The sequence below is a fragment of the Carassius auratus genome, unplaced genomic scaffold, assembly GCF_003368295.1.
Source record: "Carassius auratus strain Wakin unplaced genomic scaffold, ASM336829v1 scaf_tig00041527, whole genome shotgun sequence".
Lineage (NCBI taxonomy): Eukaryota > Metazoa > Chordata > Actinopteri > Cypriniformes > Cyprinidae > Carassius > Carassius auratus.
Genome location: NW_020526654.1, coordinates 120,449 through 145,394, shown reverse-complemented (window position 1 = coordinate 145,394; position 24,946 = coordinate 120,449). Strand labels below are relative to the sequence as shown.

The 24,946-nt window shown below is 38.5% G+C and overlaps 1 protein-coding gene across 1 annotated transcript in view; it reads left to right on the top strand.

Moving 5' to 3' along the window:
- The first annotated feature begins 6,562 nt into the window (after positions 1-6,562).
- Positions 6,563-24,946, top strand: part of LOC113085437 (glutathione hydrolase 1 proenzyme-like) — a 104,479-nt gene continuing 86,095 nt past the window's right edge. Inside the window, exons 1-2 of the mRNA XM_026255129.1 lie at positions 6,563-6,642; positions 16,980-17,083. Coding sequence (XP_026110914.1) covers positions 17,046-17,083 — 38 coding nt within the window. The 5' untranslated portion in view covers positions 6,563-6,642; positions 16,980-17,045. The remainder of the gene's footprint in view (positions 6,643-16,979; positions 17,084-24,946) is intronic.

The window sequence follows — 24,946 nt, the reverse complement described above, 5'->3', positions numbered from 1 at the left end:
AACCATATGTATGAAATGTATTGAACATGGGCATGCCTTCAGAAGCACTGTATAAATAGAGAACCGATGCAGACTCGTCAGACTGTTCTGCAGAGCTTTCTCGGTTTTATTTTCTCTTGAAAATAAAATCTTTCTTATGGAAACAAAACCCTGAGATAGTGTGATTCCTCAGATCCATGGAAGACAAAAAATACACTACATTTGGCGACCCAGATGGGACTGGAAAGGAGCAGAGTGGACGACTGCTTTTGAGCTGACTGATGAGCAACACACACACACACACAGTGGTGGCCACCATAGAATAAGGTAAGCTTTTTGCTTATATAATTAGTGTGTGTTGTTGACTGGTCAGTTCTGAGCGGTAAGGTCACTTAAAATCTGCTCTTCCAAATTTAAACTAATTATATAAATAAAAATGGGGGTTTTTTTGTTTCCAGAAAAAAAAACTGCATACACATATTTGGTTTACTGAAAGGTCTTTGAAAAAGGCTTAATTTTAATCTGGATAGTGCAAGCAGAAATACATTGCATGCAATGGTCTGTGTTCATTGTGGGCTGGGCCTATAAGGGACAGCAATACACGTGATCCAGATCAGGGGCCGTGCAGAGACCTTTGGAGGGGCAGGTGCAGGTGCTCAAAGTATAAAAGGGCACATGGAACAAGGCTTTAAATAGCGCGGTTCAAAATAGCAATACAGCAATATATTGTGATGCATTCCTTGCCGATTTGCGTATTGATATGGATGATTATGTATTGATACGGCAAGCAAATGCTGTGATGCAGTTTTGAAAAAGAAAAAGATTAGAAGAGACAATTTTAAGTTTAAAAGTAAAAAAAGAAAAATTATTTCCACCTAATAATAGCTCTGGGATTAGAAACTGAAATGTCTTAAATTGTCCCAAACCTGAAGGCTTTTTCTTCTCTGTTCTACAGAATAATGTTATAGTAAAAGCTGTTATAGTAAAAACTATAGGAAACTCTTGTGCCTCTACATTTTCCTCTTCTCACCAGCCTCTGTCTCCTGGCTTGCTTACCTGCTCTTTCTGTCACTTGTGCGGTCTACATTTGCCTCTTTTTCTTCCTCTATCTCCATCTCCTCATCTGATCTATTACTTTCCAGTCTCTGTCCATCTAGGAACAAGGCACAATCTACTATTTCATTATCAATCTATTATTTTAACCATCACTACTATTCTTGCACCTAATCAATAAGTCCACCTTAAATATTGATACAAAACAATAAACAACTGAGTCATGCTATGGAAGCACTGTATAACTTATATAGGCTTATGTTTTATTAATTTTTACTTTTTATTCAACACATTTCCAAACATGCTTAATATATCAGGAAATATCTCGATTCTCAAACGTGTAAGTAAACGCGTTTTGGGACGAATCGTCCCGGTCGGATGAGGAGGTCGTCGTCGTCAGGTCAAAGGTCATCATGTTGGTCATCTTATTGATGGCTAAATTATTATTCAAAATTTTACTAATATTTAGATTGGGCATGAGCAGGCATTCACAAAAGGAAACGTTACGACAAAAAAAAAAAAAAAAAAAATTAGAGGAAATTTTGCTTTGACAAAAGGGCACTTTGGGCACCAAAGGGCAAAGGGGCAGGTGCTCAAGCACCCAACGCCCAAGTATCTGTGTGACTGGCTGTGTTTGTGTGAGAAAATCGATTCTATATCTGGTGGAGCAAGAGGTGCTCTCTGCTCCTGGACCAACTCTTGGGAGTGATTAGGTTACAGAGATGGGCGTGGCTGGTGTTGAGAAAGGATAAGTGCAGGAGCCCTAAAACAATAAAGTTAACTGTATGAAGGTTGTTTTAGAGAAAAATAAATAACAATGTTCCAAGAAATGGACTAATATAGAGATGGCAGATATGGCGGAATATAGAAATAATAATAAATTAATTAAAAAAGATATGCATTTATTATTTAATAACTTGTCTTAATAGATGAATTTAAAAGATGCACGTGCTTAAAACTTTATATCTAATATGTGAATACATCTAAAATGTGTATCTTGTTATCCCTGGGACATTATGAAAGTTAATCCATTACAGAGTTTCAGAGATTGGGCTTGTGTAAATGTAAAAAATAAAATAAATAACTTGTGCAATGTAGAATGAAAGCAAGATTGGGTGACCAAGTTAATAGATATTTGGATTTAAAAGCCATAAGCATTTTACAATAGGAAGGGAACTAGTTGCTTAAAGAATTAAATTTAATTATTTCATTTACAATAATAGGAATTATTTTATGTTGGTTAGGAAACATTAATTCAAACAATACCAGATGTTTCATGTATGCAAATATAGAAGAAAAATTATGATTGACGTCTTTATTTTATCATATGCATGTCATGCTGTTATAAAAGGAAGGTTTATTTTGTTTTTTGCAGTATACTTAGATAATAAAGGTAGCTGATTTCTGCATTTTGCAAAGAAGAAAAAAAAATGCTTGCTATTTTCCTGCAATGAAGAACTTGCTTTACTAACAAAGAATAAGAGAACTGCTGTTAAGGGACCACTGAAAGAAGAGGTTGAAAAGTGAAAATTAGAAAAATAGCTGACTGCTCAGAAACAATTTGGTCAGAAGTTACATAGGTACATTTGATTAATGCAGTCTCTGAGTGTTCAAATTTCAGATGACTCCTGGAACAGAATGCCTTGACAAAGGGAAGCAATGAACTGGAGTCTGTCGAGAAATGGCAAAGCAGCAAACAAAGCTGCAGAGAGAAGAAGAGGGAGGGGCTGATGGATGTTCCCCTCCTGAAAGAGAAGAACACACTTCAGCAAGGAGAAAGACTGAATTAAAGCAGGAAAAGGTGAGTCTTTCACTTGAGACTTTTCCTGAGGGTGAAAAGAACATTATGAAATGCCAAACTCTGGCAGAAAGCAACCAGAAGCCAGACTGAGAAGAAGCAGAGAAACAACGGAGACCGTACACCACAACATCAGGTCTTTGAGTGCCATCACAGACTGATGACCCAGTACAACAGCCCAGGCTGATGATCTAACCAGAAGGACTTCCATGCCTTCAATGCACAGGTCCTGCATATTCAATGAACACATAGAGACTGCTTCACATGTTAATTATTTTATTTCATTATTTTATTTACTATGTTTTAATCTTGATTATTCACTGGTCTCACAGCACTTCTTTAAATTCTGTGTTTTAACTAACTCTCTCAATCTGCTTTTCAATAGGTACCAGTCCAGCCTTATGTCTTAAAGAAAAAATAATTTTGACAGACAGAAGTGAGTACTTGACTCACCAATCAGATAAACATGGAGCTGGATTTGACATAGTAAGACTATTTCGTTAACCAACTGGGGGAAAAGGACAACTGAATATTTGACAACAATGCTGAACCCTTTTTGGGGAAAAGGAAAAATAGATAAAAAGGGTATCTTGATGAACAATAGAAAAAATATATATGGTTGAAAAATAGAAATATTGGTCACTCCATTTTGTAATTTTCGAAGGTAAAACTGAATTAAAATAGTAATGAATAAAAAAATATATATTCCAAAATCATGAAATCATATATACTGTCATCAATGGGGATAACAAGATGGAAATGTTGATGGTCATGCATCCTAGATTTCCAGAGATCTCCAATCCTCTTCTAAGAGTCGCTCATGAGCAATAACAAAAAAGTATTTGACTAAACTTTAAAATTAGACGAACAAGTGACATTTGAGAAATGATAATTGGCTCTCTCAAATGCCCAGTGCCTAGGTCTAATATTCCAAACAAATTCATCTATGAGATTTTGGAAAAAGAAATGGAAAATAAAAAAATAAAAAAATAAAAATAAGTTTTTGGCCAAAAAGTGGTGTGAAAGTGTGTGAAAAAGTATGAATGATGGTGTTGTATGGCATGAAAGAGAGTGTCTGACGAGACACTGAGGCAATTCAATCAATTTGCCCAAACAGCTGTATACAAATTTGAATGTGGGCCCACAGGGCAAACTTATGCCCAGAAAAATAATGACCATGGATGAATTTGGTTAAGTTTCCTGGTCAGTACCTAGGTCTTTGTTGTGGCAGAAAGAAAAGCAGTGCCACAGATGTGCAGAGAATCCCCGTTGTTGATTTCTTTGGTCGGGTTTGAGGCTGCGTCAGTAGAACCACTGTCTCGCGTATCCGCGGAAGAGAGTTGATAAAATCTTCGGCGGCCTGAGGGGAGTCGAACATCTTCCTTTCGCCTTTAAACTGCAATTTTATCCATGCAGGATAAATGAGGAATGGCTCCAGGCCCATGCCCTTAGCCTTCTTCATGGTAGAACTGAAGCTCTTTGTCTTTGCTGTTGTCGCTGGACTATAATCGAGGAAGAACAGGATAGTGCCGGTGTTCTGACCACCGGCTGTCGGCGCCGAAGAATGAGCGAGGGGCATGAGCAGATGAGTGGATGATGCGCGCGCGCCATTAGCAGCGTACTTTACTGGATAAACTTGACGTGCCCCATTAAGGATAGCCGATCTGTCTAGCCAATGCAGTAATCTGAAGATGAGGGTGCGCGGCTTGTTGGAGTTAGCCTGTCCTCTATCATACACATGATGTGCCCGTTCAATGTCAATGTCTCTGCCAACCAATGAGGGTATCCACTTGGCAAGATTATCTTTCAAGTAGCCGATTGCAGCCTTACATTATTTCTTCGTCCCCTGTCTTCCAGGTCTGTCAGCTTTGTAATTGAGCTGGTCTAGCTGTGTCTTTAGTTCGATAACCGATCGCCTGTCCTCTCATGCAGCCATCTGAACAGATTCCACATGGTCTTGAGTCTGTTTGTTAGATTTGGCTACCTTCTCAAGTTCACTCCTGATCTCCTTCACGATGTCATTAGTTTTTTGGATTTCCATTCGCAAGTCACGTAGTGCTGGGACCAGAATGGTGTCCACAGCTTCCCTGGAAGGCTAGCTTTATGCCATAAGCAATAGCTGCATCGAGTTCTTCCTTGGAGATGGCAGAATCCTTGAATTTTTTCTTTATAGACGATTGTTCATTTTCCCTTTTCCGTGTTTCTTTGCATGGGGATGGATTCATGATGAGATAGATGTCAAAGTATTTAAAATGTGTTAAAGGACTATTGAAAAAAATAAGATTATGCGAGCAGAGCTGAAACCTATGCTGGCATCGCTGTCGATGGGTCACGTGATCTCAATATTAAACATTAATGTTTATGATCAGAAATACTTATGTGTGGGGGGAACCCCGAGGACAAATGTGCGTATGCTCTGGAGATTAATCACCACAGCAGATTCGGCGATTCTAAAAGCTCAAACTGATGTGATATTATTAAGTGTCTAATAAACACAGACTTGCTCATTGCATGATTCTGATATTCTTGTAAGGATTACAAGTTATTGGTATGATCACCCTTAGTGGCTGAAGTAAGTAGGATAAACCAAAAAAATAAAAATAAAAGTAAGTCTATGTTGGCGCGGGTTTCGAACAAGGATTAAAAGACAACACACTGCAAGACAACAGTCGTGAATCACTGAGCTACACAGAATCAGCTTTAGATCTCTGGATTCAAGACCGGACTCTCTGCGTCACATCATGCAGCTGCTGAATCAAGGAAATGTTATCGTGTTAACTTGTGACCTGTGTTTACCTATTATGAAAATAAACCATAGCAGAACTCTGACTACATTTTATGGTTTGTGATGCTAAAAGACATCTCATGACGCCTCAGACAACTGTACATTTGTGGCTACTGTGGTTTAATTATAAACGCTATTGTTAACATATATTTACCATAGTAAAATAATTTTCTTTGCCTCTTTATTTTGTATACTGTATATTTGTATTTGTAAAGTTATTCAAAGGATTCAAAGGATTCATTAGCTAATCAAAAAACAAAAAACAAAACAAAACAAACAAACAACAACAAAAAACCCCCAATAGATTAATAATTTATTTTAATAAAAATAATCGTTAGAGAAGTCGACTAAAAAAATAATTGTTAGATTAGTCGACAAAAAAAAAAAAAAAAAAAAAACCGTTAGTTGCAGCTCTAGTGCTGTCTTTGTCACATCATGGCACACCACACACTACAGGAGCAAAACGGTTAAATATAGGATATTTTATTCTCATGTTTGTGGTCTATCACATTTTGAAAATCTTAAGATGTAAAAATTATTTTGGTGTGTACCCAGCATTAGTTAAAATACATTTTTATAAATTTAATAAATTTTATTTTTAATACGTTTTAGACCCAATCAGTGGAATTATCAGACGGTCCCTTACGCATCAAGCGCTGCTATAGCACATCAAAGCTTTCTCCGGTTTAAATTTGCTGCTGCAATACACTTAAGCGGACTTTAAATAATATTTTCATATCGATATAAAGTTGTTGCATATTGTTAAAACTAACCGTGGTAGTGGTATCTTTGTAGAACGGTCGACTATAGAGCAAGTGGAACGCAAAAGCGATTTTGTGGAGAATATCGAACCTAAACTAACTTTACCGCGCTGGCGTAATACACTGTTAAGTCCACTCTGCTTGCGCACTTAAGGTCGATTAGAACACATCCCAAAAGTCGGACACGGAAGAGAGACGCGTCCGGATATCTGAAACAAAAGTCACTCAAGTGTATTTTCATGCGGTTGATTATAGACTGTTCTGTGGTAAGTTCAGAATTTATTTATTTACATTATAATAATGTATATACTGGAAATAATCTACGATTTAGCTTTCTCTGCTTTCTTACGTAGGATTTCAAACCATCAGTTGAATGTGCAAAATATCTGAGGAACCAAAATAACGGAAACGTCGTCGGTTAAAGTTATTGTAGTTATTCACTTTTGACATTTAGGCTTAAGACTAATCGGTTGATTAAATATTTAGACAAAAACATTTGGTGTAACTTTGTTTTTAAAAACGTGTGGAGCAGGGATTTAAATGTTTGTTTAATGTTTAAATGTTAAACACAGTCTTAAATGTTTCCACCACTGTGTCCTGTTTAACTCTATATATATATTTTCTGCACATAAAAAAAAGACTATCAAGGTTTTTTTCTTTTCTTTTTTTTTTAACCATGTTTAAAAGAAGACATTAAAATGTAATTCATTGTAAAATAATAATAATAATAATTTGATGACATTAAAAAGCTAACAGCATACTTTGCAAATGTCCTTCAATCCACTAGGGCAGGGATCCTCAAATCTGGACCTCGAGAACCACTTTCCTGCAGAGTTTAGCTCTAACCCTAATTAAACACACCTGAGCATGCTAATCAATGTCTTTGGGATCATTAGAAAATCACAAGCAGGTGTTTTTGATCAGGGGTGAAGCTAAACTCTGCAGCGCATTGGACCTCCAGGGTAAGATTTGAGGAAGGGGGCACTAGGGTTTCTTATTTGCCAGCAAGTAGCTGTTGTAAGGAAGTGAAAGTCATTTAATTCAATTACCTTTTGTGTCTTGCCCTCCTTGTGCGAGGTGTTAGTGGTCGTCTTTTGGGTAACCCATTATGGTGTAGCCTACAGAACTAGACCGAAAGACCATTTAAAAGTCTTTGCAGGTGTTATGAGTTAATTAGCTGATTAGAGTGTGGAACCAGGTGTCACAATATTCACATTTTCTGAGATACTGAATTTGGAATTTTCCTTAGTTGTCAATTATAATTATCAAAATTAATAAATATAAACATTTGAAATATATCAGTATGTGTGTAATGAATTAATATAATATACAAGTTTCACTTTTTGAATGGAATTAGTGAAATAAATCAACTTTTTGAATTTATTCTAATTATATGACTAGCACATGTAAAAGTTGAACTTAACGCTGTTATAATATATAAAACATTTTGCTGAAACAAACACAACCTTAATTACTGCACTAAAATAAGAGCAGGATTCACATGAAATTGTGTTCATTGCTATAGCAACAAATTACAACCCAGACAGCAAGCAGTGTCAGCTCAGATCATGCGGGCCAGATGTGGGCCGGATCTGGGCCAACACTATGTTGCCGTCTGGGAAGTATGTCCTTTCAAAATCAGAGTTTCTCGATTTCTTCACTTTAAAATTATGAGAAGCAGCATATTTTCCTGAAATAAATGGGAAGAAAAAGTCTATACTTTGCAATGTGGAAATGAAAATGAAACTTTCTACAAAATGTAAATGCACCAAAAAAGTAGCATGGATTAATTCTGCTTTCAGTTCATTTATCCAATGTAGGTAGCTCTTGTACATCGGTCATGATGAGAACACAAGGCTATTCATTCAATTTCTGGAACTGAGAAACAACTTTTCTTTGACTGAGGTCTGTAATGCTCCACAATTCATTTTTCAGACCATACGAAACAAATGCAAAAATGAAACCAAACATTTTTTCAGCTACTTCATAAAGTGACGTGACATTCAGCCAAGTATGATGACCCATACTCAGAATTCATGCTCTGCATTTGACCCATCCAATGTGCAAACACAAAGCAGTGAAAACACACACACCGTGAACAGCCATTTATGCTGTGGTGCCCAGGGAGCAGTTGGTTCAGTGCCTTGCTCAAGGGCACCTATGTTGTGGTATTGCCAGCTTTCTGCTCGATGCTCAGAGTTCAAACCCACAAGAAGTCAAACTCTCTAACCACTAGGCCACAGCTTCCCACAAATGAACAATTGCCATTTTCTTTCATTTTTTCAATTTTTTTTTTATTCAATTGTGACTTCAGAAATGATAGTTAATATAAACAATTTATAATAAATATAAACAATTTTCTATTTTTCAATTACAATAGACCAATTTATAGTAGATATCACAGTTACGTGACGCATAGGGGTTGCATAAAACACTGGGTACAAGTGGAGGTAAATGGGTAAAATCCCTGGAATAAGATATATATATTTGTGCCTTTTAATGTCAAGATCGGAATGCAAATAATTTTTATAGAATACTGTCATCAAAGACGCCATTTGAAGCTAAACGCTGAAGTTTAAATGGACATATTTTGGATGAAAACTGCTATGATTATTCTATTTTTAAAGCATACATTTGATTTAAACAATAGGTCTACATAATATTGACATTTGCTGTTAGCATGGCTGCTGCTCCAACAAAGTAAAATTAATTAGTTTAACCCAAGCTAAAGAATAAGAATGCACATTTGATCAGATGCAATTACACTCACAATTTAAGAGATACATTATTCGAATGCTTGGCGAAAGAGATGGGTTTTTAATCTAGATTTAAACAGAGTGTCTGAATCCCGAACATTATCAGGAAGGCTATTCCAGAGTTTGGGAGCCAAATGTGAAAAAGCTCTACCTTCTTTAGTGGAGTTTGCTATCCTGGGAACTACCAAAAGTCCAGCGTTTTGTGACCTTAGGGAGCGTGATGGATTTTAACGTGGTAGAAGGCTAGTTTGGACTCTAGTAAGGATTCTAGCTGCTGCATTTTGGACTACCTGTAGCTTGTTTATTGAAGAAGCAGGACATCCACCTAGAAGTGTATTACAATAGTCCAGTCTAGAGGTCATGAATGCATGAACTAGCTTTTCTGCATCAGAAACAGATAACATGTTTTGTAGCTTGGCAATGTTTCTAAGATGGAAGAATGCAGTTCCCTTTTGAGGGAACTTCGAACTGCGTCCTCTAGGGGGCGCTTTGGGGAACACCTCATCGTGACTGGTGTCTGAAGCATACATTGAAAAAACACCAACTTGTTGGCCGGCGACAGCCTCCGACGTCACTACCGGTGCGACTATAAATCAGCAGCGGGAGAGCACGTCATTATCTTCTTCATCTTCACTGACTGTTTTGTTTGTAGGGTGCATCTGAAAGAACCGGTAAGCGATCTTTCTCTGTTTATCATGCCGACAACTACCAAGCGTTTAGACGATGTGTGCATCCGTGTCGCGTTATTTGACACCCGATGACACACACGATCTTTGCGTCATTTGTGTGGGTGAAGAGCACGCACGCGATGTCTTTGAGGAGGCAATCTGCGTGCATTGTGAGCGTTTTTTCAATGGAAAAAGCTCCGCTCTCGTTCGTCTCTCTTCTGAAAGAAAAAAAAAAAGGCAGCCATCTACTTCCCGCGGTTCAAGATCTGTCCGCGCTGAGGCGTGGAAGAAAATGAGCTCGTGAGAATACAGGTGGATCTGTCTGAATGGTTTAAAGAGGGACTTTCCCTTTCGCGCTCGTATAAAAAAAAAAAAAAAAAAAAAAAAAAGGGCGGCGGACGACAGCCTCGGGAGGATGATGTTATATCTTTAACACTTTCTGATACTGAGGTTAGTGCTCTGCTGGGTTTTTATCCAGGAAAAGCAGAAGATATTTGAGGATGGTGAAGAAGCTGAAGCTGAGCCTTCTCAATTCTCCTGCCCTGCGTATGTAGAGCTGTTGGAGGTTACTGAGCAAAAATTACCTTTTGACCATAGCCCTCCAGCTCAGGTGAGCCTTTCAGTTGTGCATGATCTCCATATAGAGATAAAAAAAGAAATGAAAGATGCCATTTTCTTATCACATAGATCGGTTTCGGCATGAAAGTAATCTGCCGACATCAAGGTGATGCGCGAAAGCGGCTAGGAGGGAATGCCCCCTGTAGAAAGAGCTAAAAATGTTATAAATTATTTATAAATAATTTTTCTCTGTGAAATTTTTTTCTTTCTGCAGGGGAAACATCCTCTCTTAATCTCCCTCCTTGCCATCTAAGTCCCTTCAGAAAATCATCTCGCTTAAATGGCAAGGCATACGCAATAAATGGCTTTATTACAGCACAATGCTGGTGCTTCAAGCATATCAGACTGATCTTCTAAGAGACCTGGATAGAGGAAGGGGACTTTTTCTGATCAGGTAGCTGAGCTGTGCCGCACCACGGATCTCTCTCCGTGCTACCAAGCAAGCCGCCTCTGCCATGGGCAGGACTATGGAGGCCATGGTTGCAGCAGAGAGACATCTATGGATGAACATGGCAGACATCGGGAGGAAAGAAAATGCTTTCTGCTCGATGCTCAGGTTTCGCCTTCTGAACTTTTCGGTATTTCCGTTGAGACAGCAATTTCAGGAGTTCAGGTAGACAAAGGCCTGCTCTGCTGCTTTCAGATCCTTCGTTCCACGAAGGTCCAGGTCTGAGCCCGAACAAATGTTTTTATGGTTCTATGTTCATAGCAACCACCTGACTGATGGTCCAGACTAAAAGGAGGTGTCCCTTGAGCGGGGCTCCGGCGCAGGAGGATGGGTGAGTAAATGTAACCCTCTCTGTATATACTTATGTGTATTTAATTGCTGGTGGTTACGTGTCTACTAATAAACTCTGTGAGTTTCCTTTGCAGTGCTCAGTTACAGTGTTTACTAAACACTCGCCAGCACCAGCCATCCAGCTTCATGTTCTGATATTAGGCGGCTGAGATCACAGGTTTCTGAGGGAGCCTCCTTGATCATCAGGCCTGGCAAAGCACTGCAGGGAATTTCATGGATGTCCGGCCAGGTAACCCCGAAGGGTTTCCTGGCCGCTTAGGGGTGCTGTTGCATCTAGCGGGAAGTGGAGGTGGCAGTTACATAAGTCTTCTTGTACATGCTGCGTCAGGTGATGCTCCCCTCACCCGATGTTTGTAAAATTGAGCGTGCCTCTCCCGTGAGATTCAGCAACTCTGTGATGCTTAGGAACCTTTAAGTACACATGCTAAGCTTTGTGTACTTTCTCAAAACCACATGGTGATCAGTGAGCACGTGAACACTTTGCGCACTTTCTAAAAATCCACAAGTGGTAAGTTTGCACGCAAGACTTTGCAAACTTTCTGAAATCTTGTACGATAAGGGTTACAGGCTCCGCTTCGTTCCCTTTCTTGAGATGATTAGACCTTGGTTCCTTGGGCTCAATTCAGCCAGTGTGTATTTGTTTATACACCTCAAGCATCGCTTCCCTCAACATGAGGGGCTATTTGGGTGATTCTCTTGGTAATTTAGCAGCGCTCCGCTTTTTCCAAAAAAGGGTCGCCTATGAGCGCGCTACTCTGAGCCTGGAGTTCTCCTCTCTGAGTTCTCTGTTTTTTCCCCAGAGCGCTCCAGTATTGTTTCCATAGATCGAGTTGATGACTCTCAAACATACTGTTTTGAGATGCACTATTCCATCTATGAGCTGCTCTATCAGAGTGCCATGAGAGACCCTCCTTAGAACAGTATTTGAAAATCCATGCTATGGTAAGTGTGCACGTGAAGTCTTTGCACACTTTCTGAAATCCACACTGTGGTAAGTTCACACGCTAATATTATGCGTTCTTTCTAAAATCCTATATGGTGAGGGCTTCGCGCGGTTGCTTCGTGCCCTTTCTTGAGTTGGTAAAAGCCCCGTTCATCTTGGGCGCCACTCCACCTATGTATCCTCGAATACCCATCTAAACAGGGTGTTGCTACTAGAGAACTGTTAAGACAGCTCTTTCAGCAAGCTTATGCGTAAGCTAGCGGTAGCCCCTGTGTAACAGGCAAGACTTGGTACAAATGCTAAGTTCTTAGCCGTTTCCTGATTGCAAGCCTTCAGCTCTACCCTGGACCGAGGCCCTAATAATTAACCCTTTCGAGTCGATTAACGCATATGTGCGTTTTGAGTCATTTTCTCCTGATAACCCCGAAAAGAACTTAAATTACACTTTCAGTTTTAATCGTACAGATAAGAGCAATACATCAATCGAATCTGTAAAGGGTCTACTTTTTTTTGGATACAGACATAATAACAAAACTTTGTGCACTTATAAAATAAAGATAACAAACAAGGTGTGCTGTCTGCAGCCTTTGTCTGCGCTGATCTTCTTTGACAAACACGTCATTAAAATGAACTGTAACTCCGTGAATACTCAACGAAAAGACATGAGAGAGATATCTATAGAAAGCTTGACATGTCTATTTTTAAACTAAACAAGTGCCGCTGAAAACGGATATTCTGTGATAAAGTAAGCCATATGAAAACAACACAATGTCTGTTTTTAATGTGACCACGCCCCCGCGCCGGACGCGCTATTCAGATTCAAACTGAAGCGCGCGGCATGAATACGCCCATAACAGAAGATAAAGCAGTGAGACTGTTCTTCAAGATTTTTTATTTTACTGTTTGCTTCGCGATGAGAGGAATAAGACATAAATCACCCCAAAAAGATGTGATGTGGTTGAGGATTTGAGAAATGGATTTCCTCAGAAAAAAAAAAAATAATGAAGCACTTTATTCAGCAGAGATCATAAACATGAGTAAGTCTCTTTTTATTTATTTATATACTTGTACTAGTTTTCACATAACGTGTAAACATTTTAGACGTTTTTCAAGACTTTTCAAGACTTTTTCCAAACTATAATTCCTGACTAAATGTATAATCAAGTGAAACATTATGAAGTTTCAATAACAATATACAATACTATACCATTCAAAAGCTTGATGTAAATAATATAAATGTAACAAATAGATAACTGTAACAAATGTAAAAACAATGCTTTTCTTTCAATTTATTCCCCCTAAAAACCCAGAAAAATATTCTCAGCTCTTTTCAACATTAATAATAATGATAATAATAATAACAATAAATGTTTTTTTGTAGAAAATAAGATTGTTAAAAGGATTTCTGAAGGATTGTGTGACTGGAGTAATGATGCCAAACAATTTGTTTGAAAGTCAGCTTTGATTGTTTCTAGTAAACGGTTTAACTGCTCCCCCAAGTGGATATTAAATTATGTTGTGGGATAATTAAATATATTCTTAATAAACTACAAACATAAAATTATATACTTTTATTTTGTTCTCACATTCTTTCTTGTAAGTCCTCCCTCAGTGGCACAGTTGAATTAGAGGCTCATTATGCAGCTCATTATGCAGGCCTTTGTCTTCTCAGGTGTAAATCACAATGATATTCATGATAGTTGACGCCTACTCACATATGACTTTTACCAACAAAAAGTGTGTTAGAAAATTTGAATCAATATATTGTTTTCTGTGAGTGAGTAAACAAGATGATTTTCACATAATTTAGAAAGAAAAATTCTAGGCTACAAGCTCCAGTTCTCAAAAATCCCGGGAACCATTGTTCTTTATGTGTTTATGGCCTTTTCAAGTGTTTTAACATTTTTCGTTTTTCACTAACCACGCATAATATTTTTTTTCTCAAAAACACAATCATGTACATACATGCATTTCACATATTATTATAGCCCAGTTTGTGCTGATTACAGTGAGATTAGACTTTACCCATTTAGATATTTATAAGAAACTGAAAAAAGCACAAATGTCAGGGCATGACAAAACTTCTCCAGGCCCCAAAAATACCCTTAGACTACAGAGAGTTAAGTTGGGTATGTAGCTTAGGCCTTTTGGCTGTAAGGGGTACTGTCACAGACAGCCGTCTAAACGTCCCAGGGGCAACTCCCATGGATATGGTAGAGTTGGTACTTAGTGCTCGCCATGATTCTGGCCTGTACTCCCCTCAGCATGGCGCCGTGGGTATACTGTTCCCCAAAGCGCCCCCTAGAGGATGCAGTTCGAAGTTCCCTCGAAAGGGAACTGTCTCAGGTTACGTATGTAACCATAGTTCCCTGAGTAGGGAACGAGACACTGTGTCCTCTAGCTCCCTGCCATGCTTCAGAGGCAAGCTTCAGACGAAGAAGATAATGACGTGCTCTCCCGGTGCTGATTCATAGTCGCACCGGTAGTGACGTCAGAGGCTGTCGCCGGCCAACAAGTTGGTGTTCCCCAAAGTGCCCCCTAGAGGACGCAGTGTCTCGTTCCCTACTCCGGGAACTATGGTTACATACGTAACCTGAGACAGTTTTTGTAACATGGGAAATATGATTTTCAAAAGACAAGTTGCTGTCTAATATAATACCCAGATTTTTGAATGTAGAGAAAGTAACAGTACATCCGTCTAGTTGAAAATTGTAATCTACAAGATTCTGTGTACTGTTTTTTGGTCAAATAATTAATATCTCTGTCTTTTCCGAATTTAATAGGAGAAAATTATTGGTCATCCAATCTTTTACATTTTTAACACACTGTGTTAGCTTAGATAATTTCGAAATTGAATCTGGTCTCGTTGAGATATATAGCGCAGTATCATCAGCATAACAGTGGAAGCTGATTCCGTATTTTCTAATAATATTACCAAGGGGCAACATGTATATTGGAAATAGAAGGGGACCTAGGACTAATCCTTGTGGCACTCCATATTTTACTGGTGATAAATGAGATGACTCCCCATTTAAATAAACACAATGGTAGCAGACACAACTTTTTCTAACGTTTTAGACATAAATGGAAGATTTGAAAAGGCCTATCATTTTCCAGTTCACTAGGATCTAGTTTTGGTTTCTTAATAAGAGCCTTAATAACCACAAGCTTGAATGGTTTTGGCACATGACCTAAAGATAACAACGAATTAATGATATTGAGAACCGATTATTTGGCTCCAAGTAACAACTCTTTCAGTAATTTAGTGGGTACAGGATCTAATAAACTTGTTGTAGGTTTAGGTACAGTGATAAGTGTATTTATCTCTTCCTGTCCTATAGTTGTAAAGCACTGCAGTTTATATTTGGGTGCGATGGATGAAACTGAAGTGTTAGAATCTGTATAATCTACATTTGCTATTGTATTTCTAATGTTATCTATATTATCAGTGAAGAAATTTAAACAGTCCTTACTTTTAAACGTTGATGGAATATTTGAATCAGGTGGCGTCTGGTAATTTGTTAATTTAGCCACTGTGCTAAATAAAACTCTTGGATTGTTTTGGTTATTTGATATGAGTTTGTGGATATGCTCTGCCCTAGCAGTTTTTAGAGCCTCCCAGCAGGCACAGTACATTAATGTGACGTCAGGAAGACGTTGGACTCCAACTAATCCAACGTCAGGAAGCCGTTGGACTCCAACTAATCCAACGTCAGTCAGACGTCATATTTTGGTTGAAAATGAAAGTCGGGTTGACGTCTAAACCCAACTTTGTTTGACGTCAAACTCCGACATCAGACAGATGTTGAATTTTGGTTGGAATAACCACCACACTGTAACAAAGGGTGAAATGCATGGCAGCACATTAAATATCTCAAGATCTCAGCAGAGGACGATTAAACAACTCCACAAATGGCATTACCAGCTTCACTTATTACTAATCAGACTTTCTTTATTTCTGTCAGATCTCTACAAAAGCTCTTAAAATTAACAGGGGTTTAACTCTAATGCGTTTAATTTCCATAACAGCATAACAGTTAAACACCACAACAGTGATTAGTGTTTCCATTAGTTGGGCTCTTAAAACTTATTATATTAGTCTAGATGGAAATAGGCATCCACGCGCACCCCCCGGTGACTATATCTTTTGTCTTTGTTGGAATATTGACAATCGAGTGAATCATTATGGTTTAAAAGAGTTGAAGTATGGCCCAGCATTAGCTTTAAGTTGTGTTCCTCCATGGCTGCTTTCAGTTCCAGAGGTAAATATTGATTTATTAGCGGGAAAAGGTTAACATTACACTAAGCAAAGTTTTACTGAAGCCTGCTTAAGTTATTTAAATACTTAATATTATGGATATTTGAAATGTGCCTTTTTGTTTCCCTCAATTTTTCTATTGCACTGGATTCATAAACTGAATTATGAATATATTTTTTATATATATAATTTATCTTGAAACGATCTTGCAGAAAATAAAGTTTTGTAATAATCATTATTTAAACAATCTTGAACTTAACAAAAAACAATTATCTTTATTTAAACTGTTTAAAGTCCTAATATTTCTCTTTTGTTATACTGGGTTAAATAATCTTTGACAAAATTGTTAGACATGGTGACCTACCTTGAAAATTTTCCACCAGCCACCATTGCAACACCAGAACTAGTTACTGCTTTTTGTTTGTATTGCAGATGCTTTGCCAAAATATTTCTGAAATGTATGTCACACACGTCAGATAAGATCTTATCTGTCTGGCCAATCAATATCTAATGTTGAGATCAGCTTAATTTGAAACCACTGTTACATTTTGTTTTTGACAGATTACATCATCCCAGTCCACTCAGCTTGATTTCTGTTCATGAAGAGCATTTCCATTTCAGGACATCATGGGTATATTATCATGTCTCTTAGAGGCTGTTGGGAGGTATCTATTCATCTTTCTATCAGTCTATTTATCTGTCTGTCCATCTGTCTATCCAAACATTCATGTGTAAATCTTTCACCTTTCATGGTCATTAGTTTATCAAAATTATTTAAATTCTGGTTTACTTAATTAGTTTTTACCAAGGGCCAAAATCTTCCATTAATACATATCCAAGAGCCTCCAACATCCTAACTGTCTTTCAGATATGATGTTAAGCCAAGGTCCTGACTCTATGTGTTTATTAAGAATCCCATGGTACTTCTTGTAAAAGAGTAGGGGTGTAACCCCAGTGACCATTTCTTCGTATTACACAAAATATCCCAGCAGGTGGCAAAAAAGAGTGTCATATGTGTTATGTCTTAAGTCAACGAACAAATTCTCTTGTTACAAAAACTGATTTGGCTTTATTAAAATGTTTCCATAATCGCATTCGATATATAAAGTCTATTTAAGTTGTTCAGATGAACAAAGCACAAGGTTTTCTTGAATAATTAGCATTTAAATTGATCAAGACAGTTCATATATTAGCCTATATATCCACATTCATAAATTGGAGATTAAACGTGGAATTATGTTCTGTATGCTAAATATGAAAACAAGCGTATGTGCACAGTAAAACTGTGTTTTGCATTTTGCGAGATTAGCATGCTAAATGGCCAACTGGAGAAGTAGCCTACTAAATCATTCAACTTGTTCGCGAACGACATGTACCAGTTCAGTCATTTCAATCACGAACGATATGGGTATCAGTTCAGTCATTTCATTTATGAACGACATGTCAGTTAATTCAACTCATTCGCAAATGACATGTACCAGTTCAGCCATTTCGTTCACAAACGATATCACTAGATCTCATTCAGACTCGTTCAGTGAAGGGCGTATTCGTTCACTACATTTAACAAATCACATGCTTTGTCACATGTCATACTCGAAGGCTTTTGGCTCGAGGTTGAGTAACCCTTTGACAGGATGAAACAGTTCATAGAGCTACCCGGTTCACCGAGCTGTGCATGCGCTGCTAATAGCGCTGCGCTGCTGTGGAGGGAGGAATTTCTGTGAATGAGAAATATGATTTAGGATTTTCCCAGGATGCGTCCTTGCCAGGATTTTTATATTGCCTAAAATATCCAGGTTTTGTCTGTTTGTGCTGTGCAGATCGATCATTGTATGACATTCATAAGAGCTATAGAGAGCAGAGCAGACGGCTCCTTATGCATTCAAATCACTCTCTTGGTACTTTGGTGTCATACAATGATTAGTGTACAGCGACGCTTCAAGTTGAATTAACAAACAAACACCTAACATGTGTGTGTATTTGCATTGCCTTGAACCTTCTCTGTAGATCTCACCTTCTCACATGCCTTGATTGGTTGATTATGTAACATACTTGCATGTTATTGGTCAAACTACTTTGGATGTTTTAAGCAATATAGAAATCCTGGCAAGGACGCATCCTGGGAAAATGGCTCATATGGTCACCCATACATAAAAGTACTTTGGTTGTACAGCAACAAACTACAAAGCACTATATAAATGCATTATTCATTCATTCATTCATGTTATAACAGAGTCTTTGTTGTAGTGCTGCAAGAATTATTAATTTAGTTTAGTTTAGTTTAGCTGTTGTTGGTGATTTTACAACAAAAATAATCAGATAATATTTAATCGTATAATAGTATGAAAATGGATAGAATAATACTACTACTACTAATAATAATAATATATAGTACCTATGGATCTACCCACTCTGTAGGACTGGATAACACTGGGAAAATGTAACCTTACCACTTGGGACAGTAACATTGCAGAAGCCCCATCCTTCCCGAAGGAAGTTTCGGAAGCACTTACACATATGACCAACTATTTAGGCACGTATGGAAGATTAGAAGTGATTGTTACTCTCTTGGAAAATAGCAGAAAGTCTCCCAGGGAAACACAGGCTCTGAGGCTATATCGTATATAAATATGGGATCCACTTCTCTACATATGGAAACCAGCCCTCTACTGGTTCTCACAGATTCATTGACTGAGGGCCTGGCGCCGGATGGTTTGCCATGTCAGGCTGCCGAGGGGATGGAAGAGCTCAACATGGTCTAAGATATGTACTCTCTGGAGTGGTTTTAGCAAGCCGACCCAAAGCCAGGGGCTATCAGTATTTCTACCTGTTTGAGGTTAGTACAAGGAAGGATACCAGCTCCACACAAAGAGCTCAGAATCTAACGAACATGTTAGGGGTCACCCAGCCCACAGCTCAGCCCACAGGAGGATGCAACACTTCTAGTAAAATGAGCTTGCAACCTGAATGGGAAAGGCAGACCCTGTGCCTGATATGCCAGGGTGATGGCATCCACTATACAGTGGGCCATCCTTTGCTTAAAGATGCCATTCCCCTCCTGCCAGCGACCATGACAGACAAATATCTGGTCTGAGGTCCTGAAGCTTTGTGTCCTGTCTACATCGTATCTCAATGCCCGGATGGGACTAAGCAAAGCTAGGACTGGGTCTGCCTTCTCTGGTGCAGGTTCACCACTTTATCCCTGAGGGGAGTAGTGGGAACCTTGGAAACATAGCTGAGCCAGGGCCTCAAGATTGCCTGGGAGTTAGCTGGCCTGAACTCCAGTCACGAATCGTCGACCGAAAATGCATGCAGGTCCCCTGCCCTCTTGATGGAGGCCAATGCAAGCAGGTGCAGTGTTTTCATTGACAGAAACTTCAGCAGAACTGTCTGCACATGCTCAAATGGGCCCGTGGTTGGCAGCAATCGCAGCCATGTAGACTTTAAGGGTGAAGGGAGACAGCATTCACTCCCAACTCCTGCTGGAGAAAATACAGCATGATTCTGATCTGACATTTCAGTGGGGTTTGTGAGACCACCGCTTGATGAACAGGTTCCACTGCAAGGCATAAACGTGTCTCATAGACGGTGCTCTCGCGGAAGTGATGCCGTCTTGGGGTAGGTCACCTAGAAACTCTGCGTCCCATCCATAAAGCAGACATGACTATTTCCAGAGTTCCGGATGCGGTTGCCACATGGTGGGGCTGTCATGAGGAGCATTAGTTCCAGGAACCAGCTCAGAGTGTGCCATTAAGGCGCCATGAGAAGGACCTGCTCCTCGTCCTCCCATCTTGCACAGTGTCTTTTCAAGAAGGCTCACTGGGGGAAATACATACTTGTGCAGGCCGTGTGGCATGCTGCATGCAAGTGCGTCTGTGCCAAGTGTACCCTTGATCAGGGAAAACAGGGTGAACAACTTGCAAGTTGGCAAGTTAGAGGTTTCTGGAGAGGCAAATAGGTCTACCTGAGCGGCGCCTAAACAACTCCAAATCAGCTGGACCATCTGGGGATGGAGTCTCCATTCTACTGGGAGCACAGATCATGACAGCTAGTTGGCTGCAGGGTTGTGTATACCAAGAATGTGAATGGCACGAAATGACCTCAGATGCTTCTGACTCCAGGACAGGAGGTGGCAGGTGAGTTGCAGCATGCAATGGGAGCACAGATCACTTTGTCGATTGATGTATACAAAAATCGCAGTGTTGGCTGTGTCAGGAGTCAGAAGCATCTGATAGTGTTTCAGTTGGACCGCCATCCTGTCCTTGAACATATTCAGGCAGTTCAACAAAGACTGAGGCCCAACCTTGCATGAGGCCCAACCGGTTGAGATGTGAATGCACCAAGTCCCTGTGTGCGCACAACTGATTCTGAGACTGAGCTAGTACGAGCCAGTCATCGAGGTAGTTGAAAAGGTGAATGCCTTTTTTTCCTCTTATGATGGGTACACACCAAAAGATAATCTGGCAGATTTTGGGCAGATTTCCCCCCTTCTGACAATCCTATGTCCCAATTATCTTGATGGTTCTACAGATTATCTTATCAGACTTGGTGTGAGGTGTGAAAAGAGTGTCCAAATCTGATAGGAAGAACATCGGAGCCACCCCGATTGCGAATCGTAAACATTCAACGTGTAATATTAACGATCAGAAATCCTGATGTGTGGGGGGAAGCCCGAGGACAAAAGCATGCACACTGGAAATTATCACGCGATACAAAACAATATCCAATCAGAAAGTGAGATGATGGAAGATGGAAGTAGTCATGGTACAGCACAAAGTGAAATTTATGTGGACAGCAGAGATGGAGGATCAGCTTGTTGATTTGTGGCAACAACACAAATGTTTATACAACGTGTCATGTATAAATCATTCCAAACACTATCATTGCAATTTCTTCCTGCATATCATCCACCATGCTTATTCTGAAGTCTCACAAGATTTTGTGTGATTTCCTGTTCACAGTCGAGATTCTGGTTGAAAATCTGTGATTGTGTGGTTTGCTGTCTGTGTCACATCATGGCACACCACACACTATAGGAGCAAAACGGTAAAATCCAGGATTTTATCCTCATGTTTGTGGTCTATCACGTTTTTAAAATCTTATAAGATGTAAAAAATATTTTGATGTGTACCCAGCATTAAGGTCTTAAGCGAAGACACTGGGCGACAGAGACAGAGACAGCCCGGAGGGCAGGACCTCATACTAATATGCTCATCATTCAGCCGCGAACTGCAGCAATGGCCTGGCGTGTGAAAGGTAAACCAATCTGAGGGACAGATGCACCCGAAGATGCATTCCTGCATCAACATTTTAAACAGTAACCGGAGAAGGGCCCGGTTCAAAACTCGCAGGTCCAAGATCGGGTCCTTTCTTGGGTACAGCAAAGAAGGGGCTGTAAAACCCTATCTCCAGATCGGCTGCAGGGACTGGTTCTATCACATCCTGTGCCAGTAAAGTTCACTGATGTGAACCCCCGTATACCCTCTAGCTGCAATCTCTGGCTCACCCTCCAATAAAGCAATCAACATCCAGTCATTGGGAGGAGCGCCAAAGCTGCTCCTTTGAGGAAACTGAGCTTGGCCTGCGACTCCAATCTTTAAAAAGACACTCATAAATGCTCTTTTAAAGAAAAAGCTCTTTTAGAATGCTGAAGTGCACAGGGGGGATGACTGCCTGCAACACAACCATGGGGTATTGCAGTCTGATGACTGCAACCCACTCAACACAGGAAACCACCACCACTTAATAACTGCTAGTAGAAGCAACCTGATTTTTCCATTCAGTTTAATAGTCTCTTTTTTTTTTAAATAATGAAGTCATTTTCTGCTAAAATGCTTGCAGCACAGTGTGCTAAACATTTCAGCTGTTACGCAGGCTCCCATAATGAATCTGCATATGAACCTCAACAATGGTGACAAAATATTCTGATAAACAGGTCAACTCTAAACATCACAAAACAAGCAAAGAAAGTCACTAAAATGTTTGCATTTGGGATGTTCATTTTAACCAGTTAACCATTAACCGACCGTTAAGAATTTGGACCAATTAATACAATCAGTTATACGGTTTAAAAAGCAATTTATTTATTTTCATTAATTTATCAAAATATTTATAAATGTTTGCTGTGTGGTTAAAATGCACTACATGTATAAAAAAATTTGAGAAAAAAATAAACATATTGCATATTGTTATTTCATTCAGAAACAGGCCTTCTCCCAACATATAATGTTTACTAATATTATAATAAACACTGTAAACATAGCTAGGCTATTTTAGTTCCCCTCACTCCACAACAAATAATTTCAATTAACAGTAGTCTAATTAGAAAAGAACAAGTATAAAACATATAAGCCATTATAGCAATATAAACGACAAGCCAAAACAAATTAATGTTGGGTCTCTCAATCGACAAAATGAAATGTTTCCATATTTGCTATGTATTTGAATGGCAAATTATTATTTCGCTTACTTCACTCATGTTCCAATATCCACGTAATGTCACAATGTTGTACGGTGGTACGGTGATAACACTTAAGAGCACAGATTTTTCTACATATTTAAACTGAGCTGTGTGTTTTTTTTCATATGTTTGATTGACTGTATTTTATTGTGATAGTGAACATGTTGCATTGTCAAGGTAGTAAAGTTAAACTGAGCAGTGTTAATTTGATAGGCATTTTTGATGTAGTCTTAGTCTTTATCTTGAGACAAAAATGCTTAATAGTCTTAGTCACATTTTTGTCATTTGAGTCATTTATAGTTTTAGTCTCATTTTAGTCGACGTTAAGTCATTTCATTTTTGCAAACTTTTAACCATTACTTTTAGTCATTATTTAACCCTTTAGGCACCAGGGTTTTTTTCCTAAAACATTAAATTTTGCCATCTTAATTTCAAAAGGCTATATCTTAAAAGTGATAAAAGATAGAGACTTTCTGTCGAATATAAAAATATTAAGGATGACCAAATGTTTATGTAGGGATTACATTTCCACATCTAATTTGCATATTATGACATCATATGGTGGTGGTCATCTTGAATTATAGAATTTTCATGAAAAGTCACGTGTTTAAATGACAAAATGCAGCACTTCTTTCCCCCCAAAATGTCCCTCACCTTCAGGTAAATGGTAAGTGGTAAACAAACTGTGTAAATCATTACTAATAAATGGTAGAAACAAACCAAATGCATGTAGCGGTTGGGATTTTCAATTTACTACATACAGCAGGCACTCTGATTCCATGTATGGGATATACTTTCACTTTCAGTATCGTCTTCCGAATGCAGATATTCCCCTTCAAAATCAGGGTCCGCGAATAGAAGTCCCAACACTTCATTGCGGGTTTATTGAAGCTTTATTGATGCCATTAGATAATAATAATAATAATATAATTTATTGGAATTTATAATCTAATGCCAATACTCGCTGATGTTGACAATATTGTTCTGATAAAGTGGCTCACTCTCACACTAGCTCCGCTTTTGTTCGCACTTATTCAACGCGCTCTAGCTCGAAGATTTTGTATAGAAGCATGACGTTTTTTTGAAATTTGACACCCTATTTGACAATATCGGCCGTTTTATTCAGTGCCGCCTTGTCGATTTAACTCGACCGTGGCGCCAAGAGGGTTAAGTCAAACTCCAGTTAGCTAATTTATATGTAGTTTGATCCTGTATGATCCTCAACAGTGGCAACAAATAATAATTCATACTGCAGTGCATTATGAGAGATTTTCATGTACTGCAACATGAGAGAAGGGTCTGTCTGCAGACTGCAAGACAGGGGCGTAACTTGAAGTGGGCGTAACTTGAAGTAGGAGGCGTAACTTGAAGTTGTTCAAATCACACAGAACCACGCGAGATGTCAAAACAAGATTTTGTCGGGATGCGTTCGAAACCGCATACCCCTTTAATTAGGCACTTAATTTCAATATGTACTAACTTAACGAGGGCTAAAAGTGTACATACTCTACAGCCTAAATGCGTATGTATCAAGTATGAATGCAAATTGTATATTATCATCCTCTATGTTGATCATGTGACCTACAAAGTTAAAACAAGAACAAAAACTTAAAAGATATAAGTGATAGGTTTAATTAATGTATTTGTAAGAATCTTGATAATGAAGAACATTGCCCATGTTTTAGTCTTGTTGAAGAAAAATACTTTTTATTTTGTGATTGTAGTATAGCCAATACTGTTGATTTCAATTGTGTATATTTTTAACTCCACTAATGTGATCAAGTGTTATCCTTAAAGCATTTTTAAATTATTATTAGAAAACCCAAAATCTTTATCTCTTGAATATTTTTTAAATAATTTTATGTAAAAAAATTTTTTCTTGTATAGTATCTCATACTATGATGAACACATGATTTTTTTTATTTTATTTACTGTTTTATGGCATTATAATTGTTTATTGTTAGATAAAACCTCTTACCATGACCTTTTATGTAATAATTTGGCAATAAGAATAAAAAAAGAGGATTAGGTGCACAAACACCTCACAGCGACTCTGCAATATCTGCAC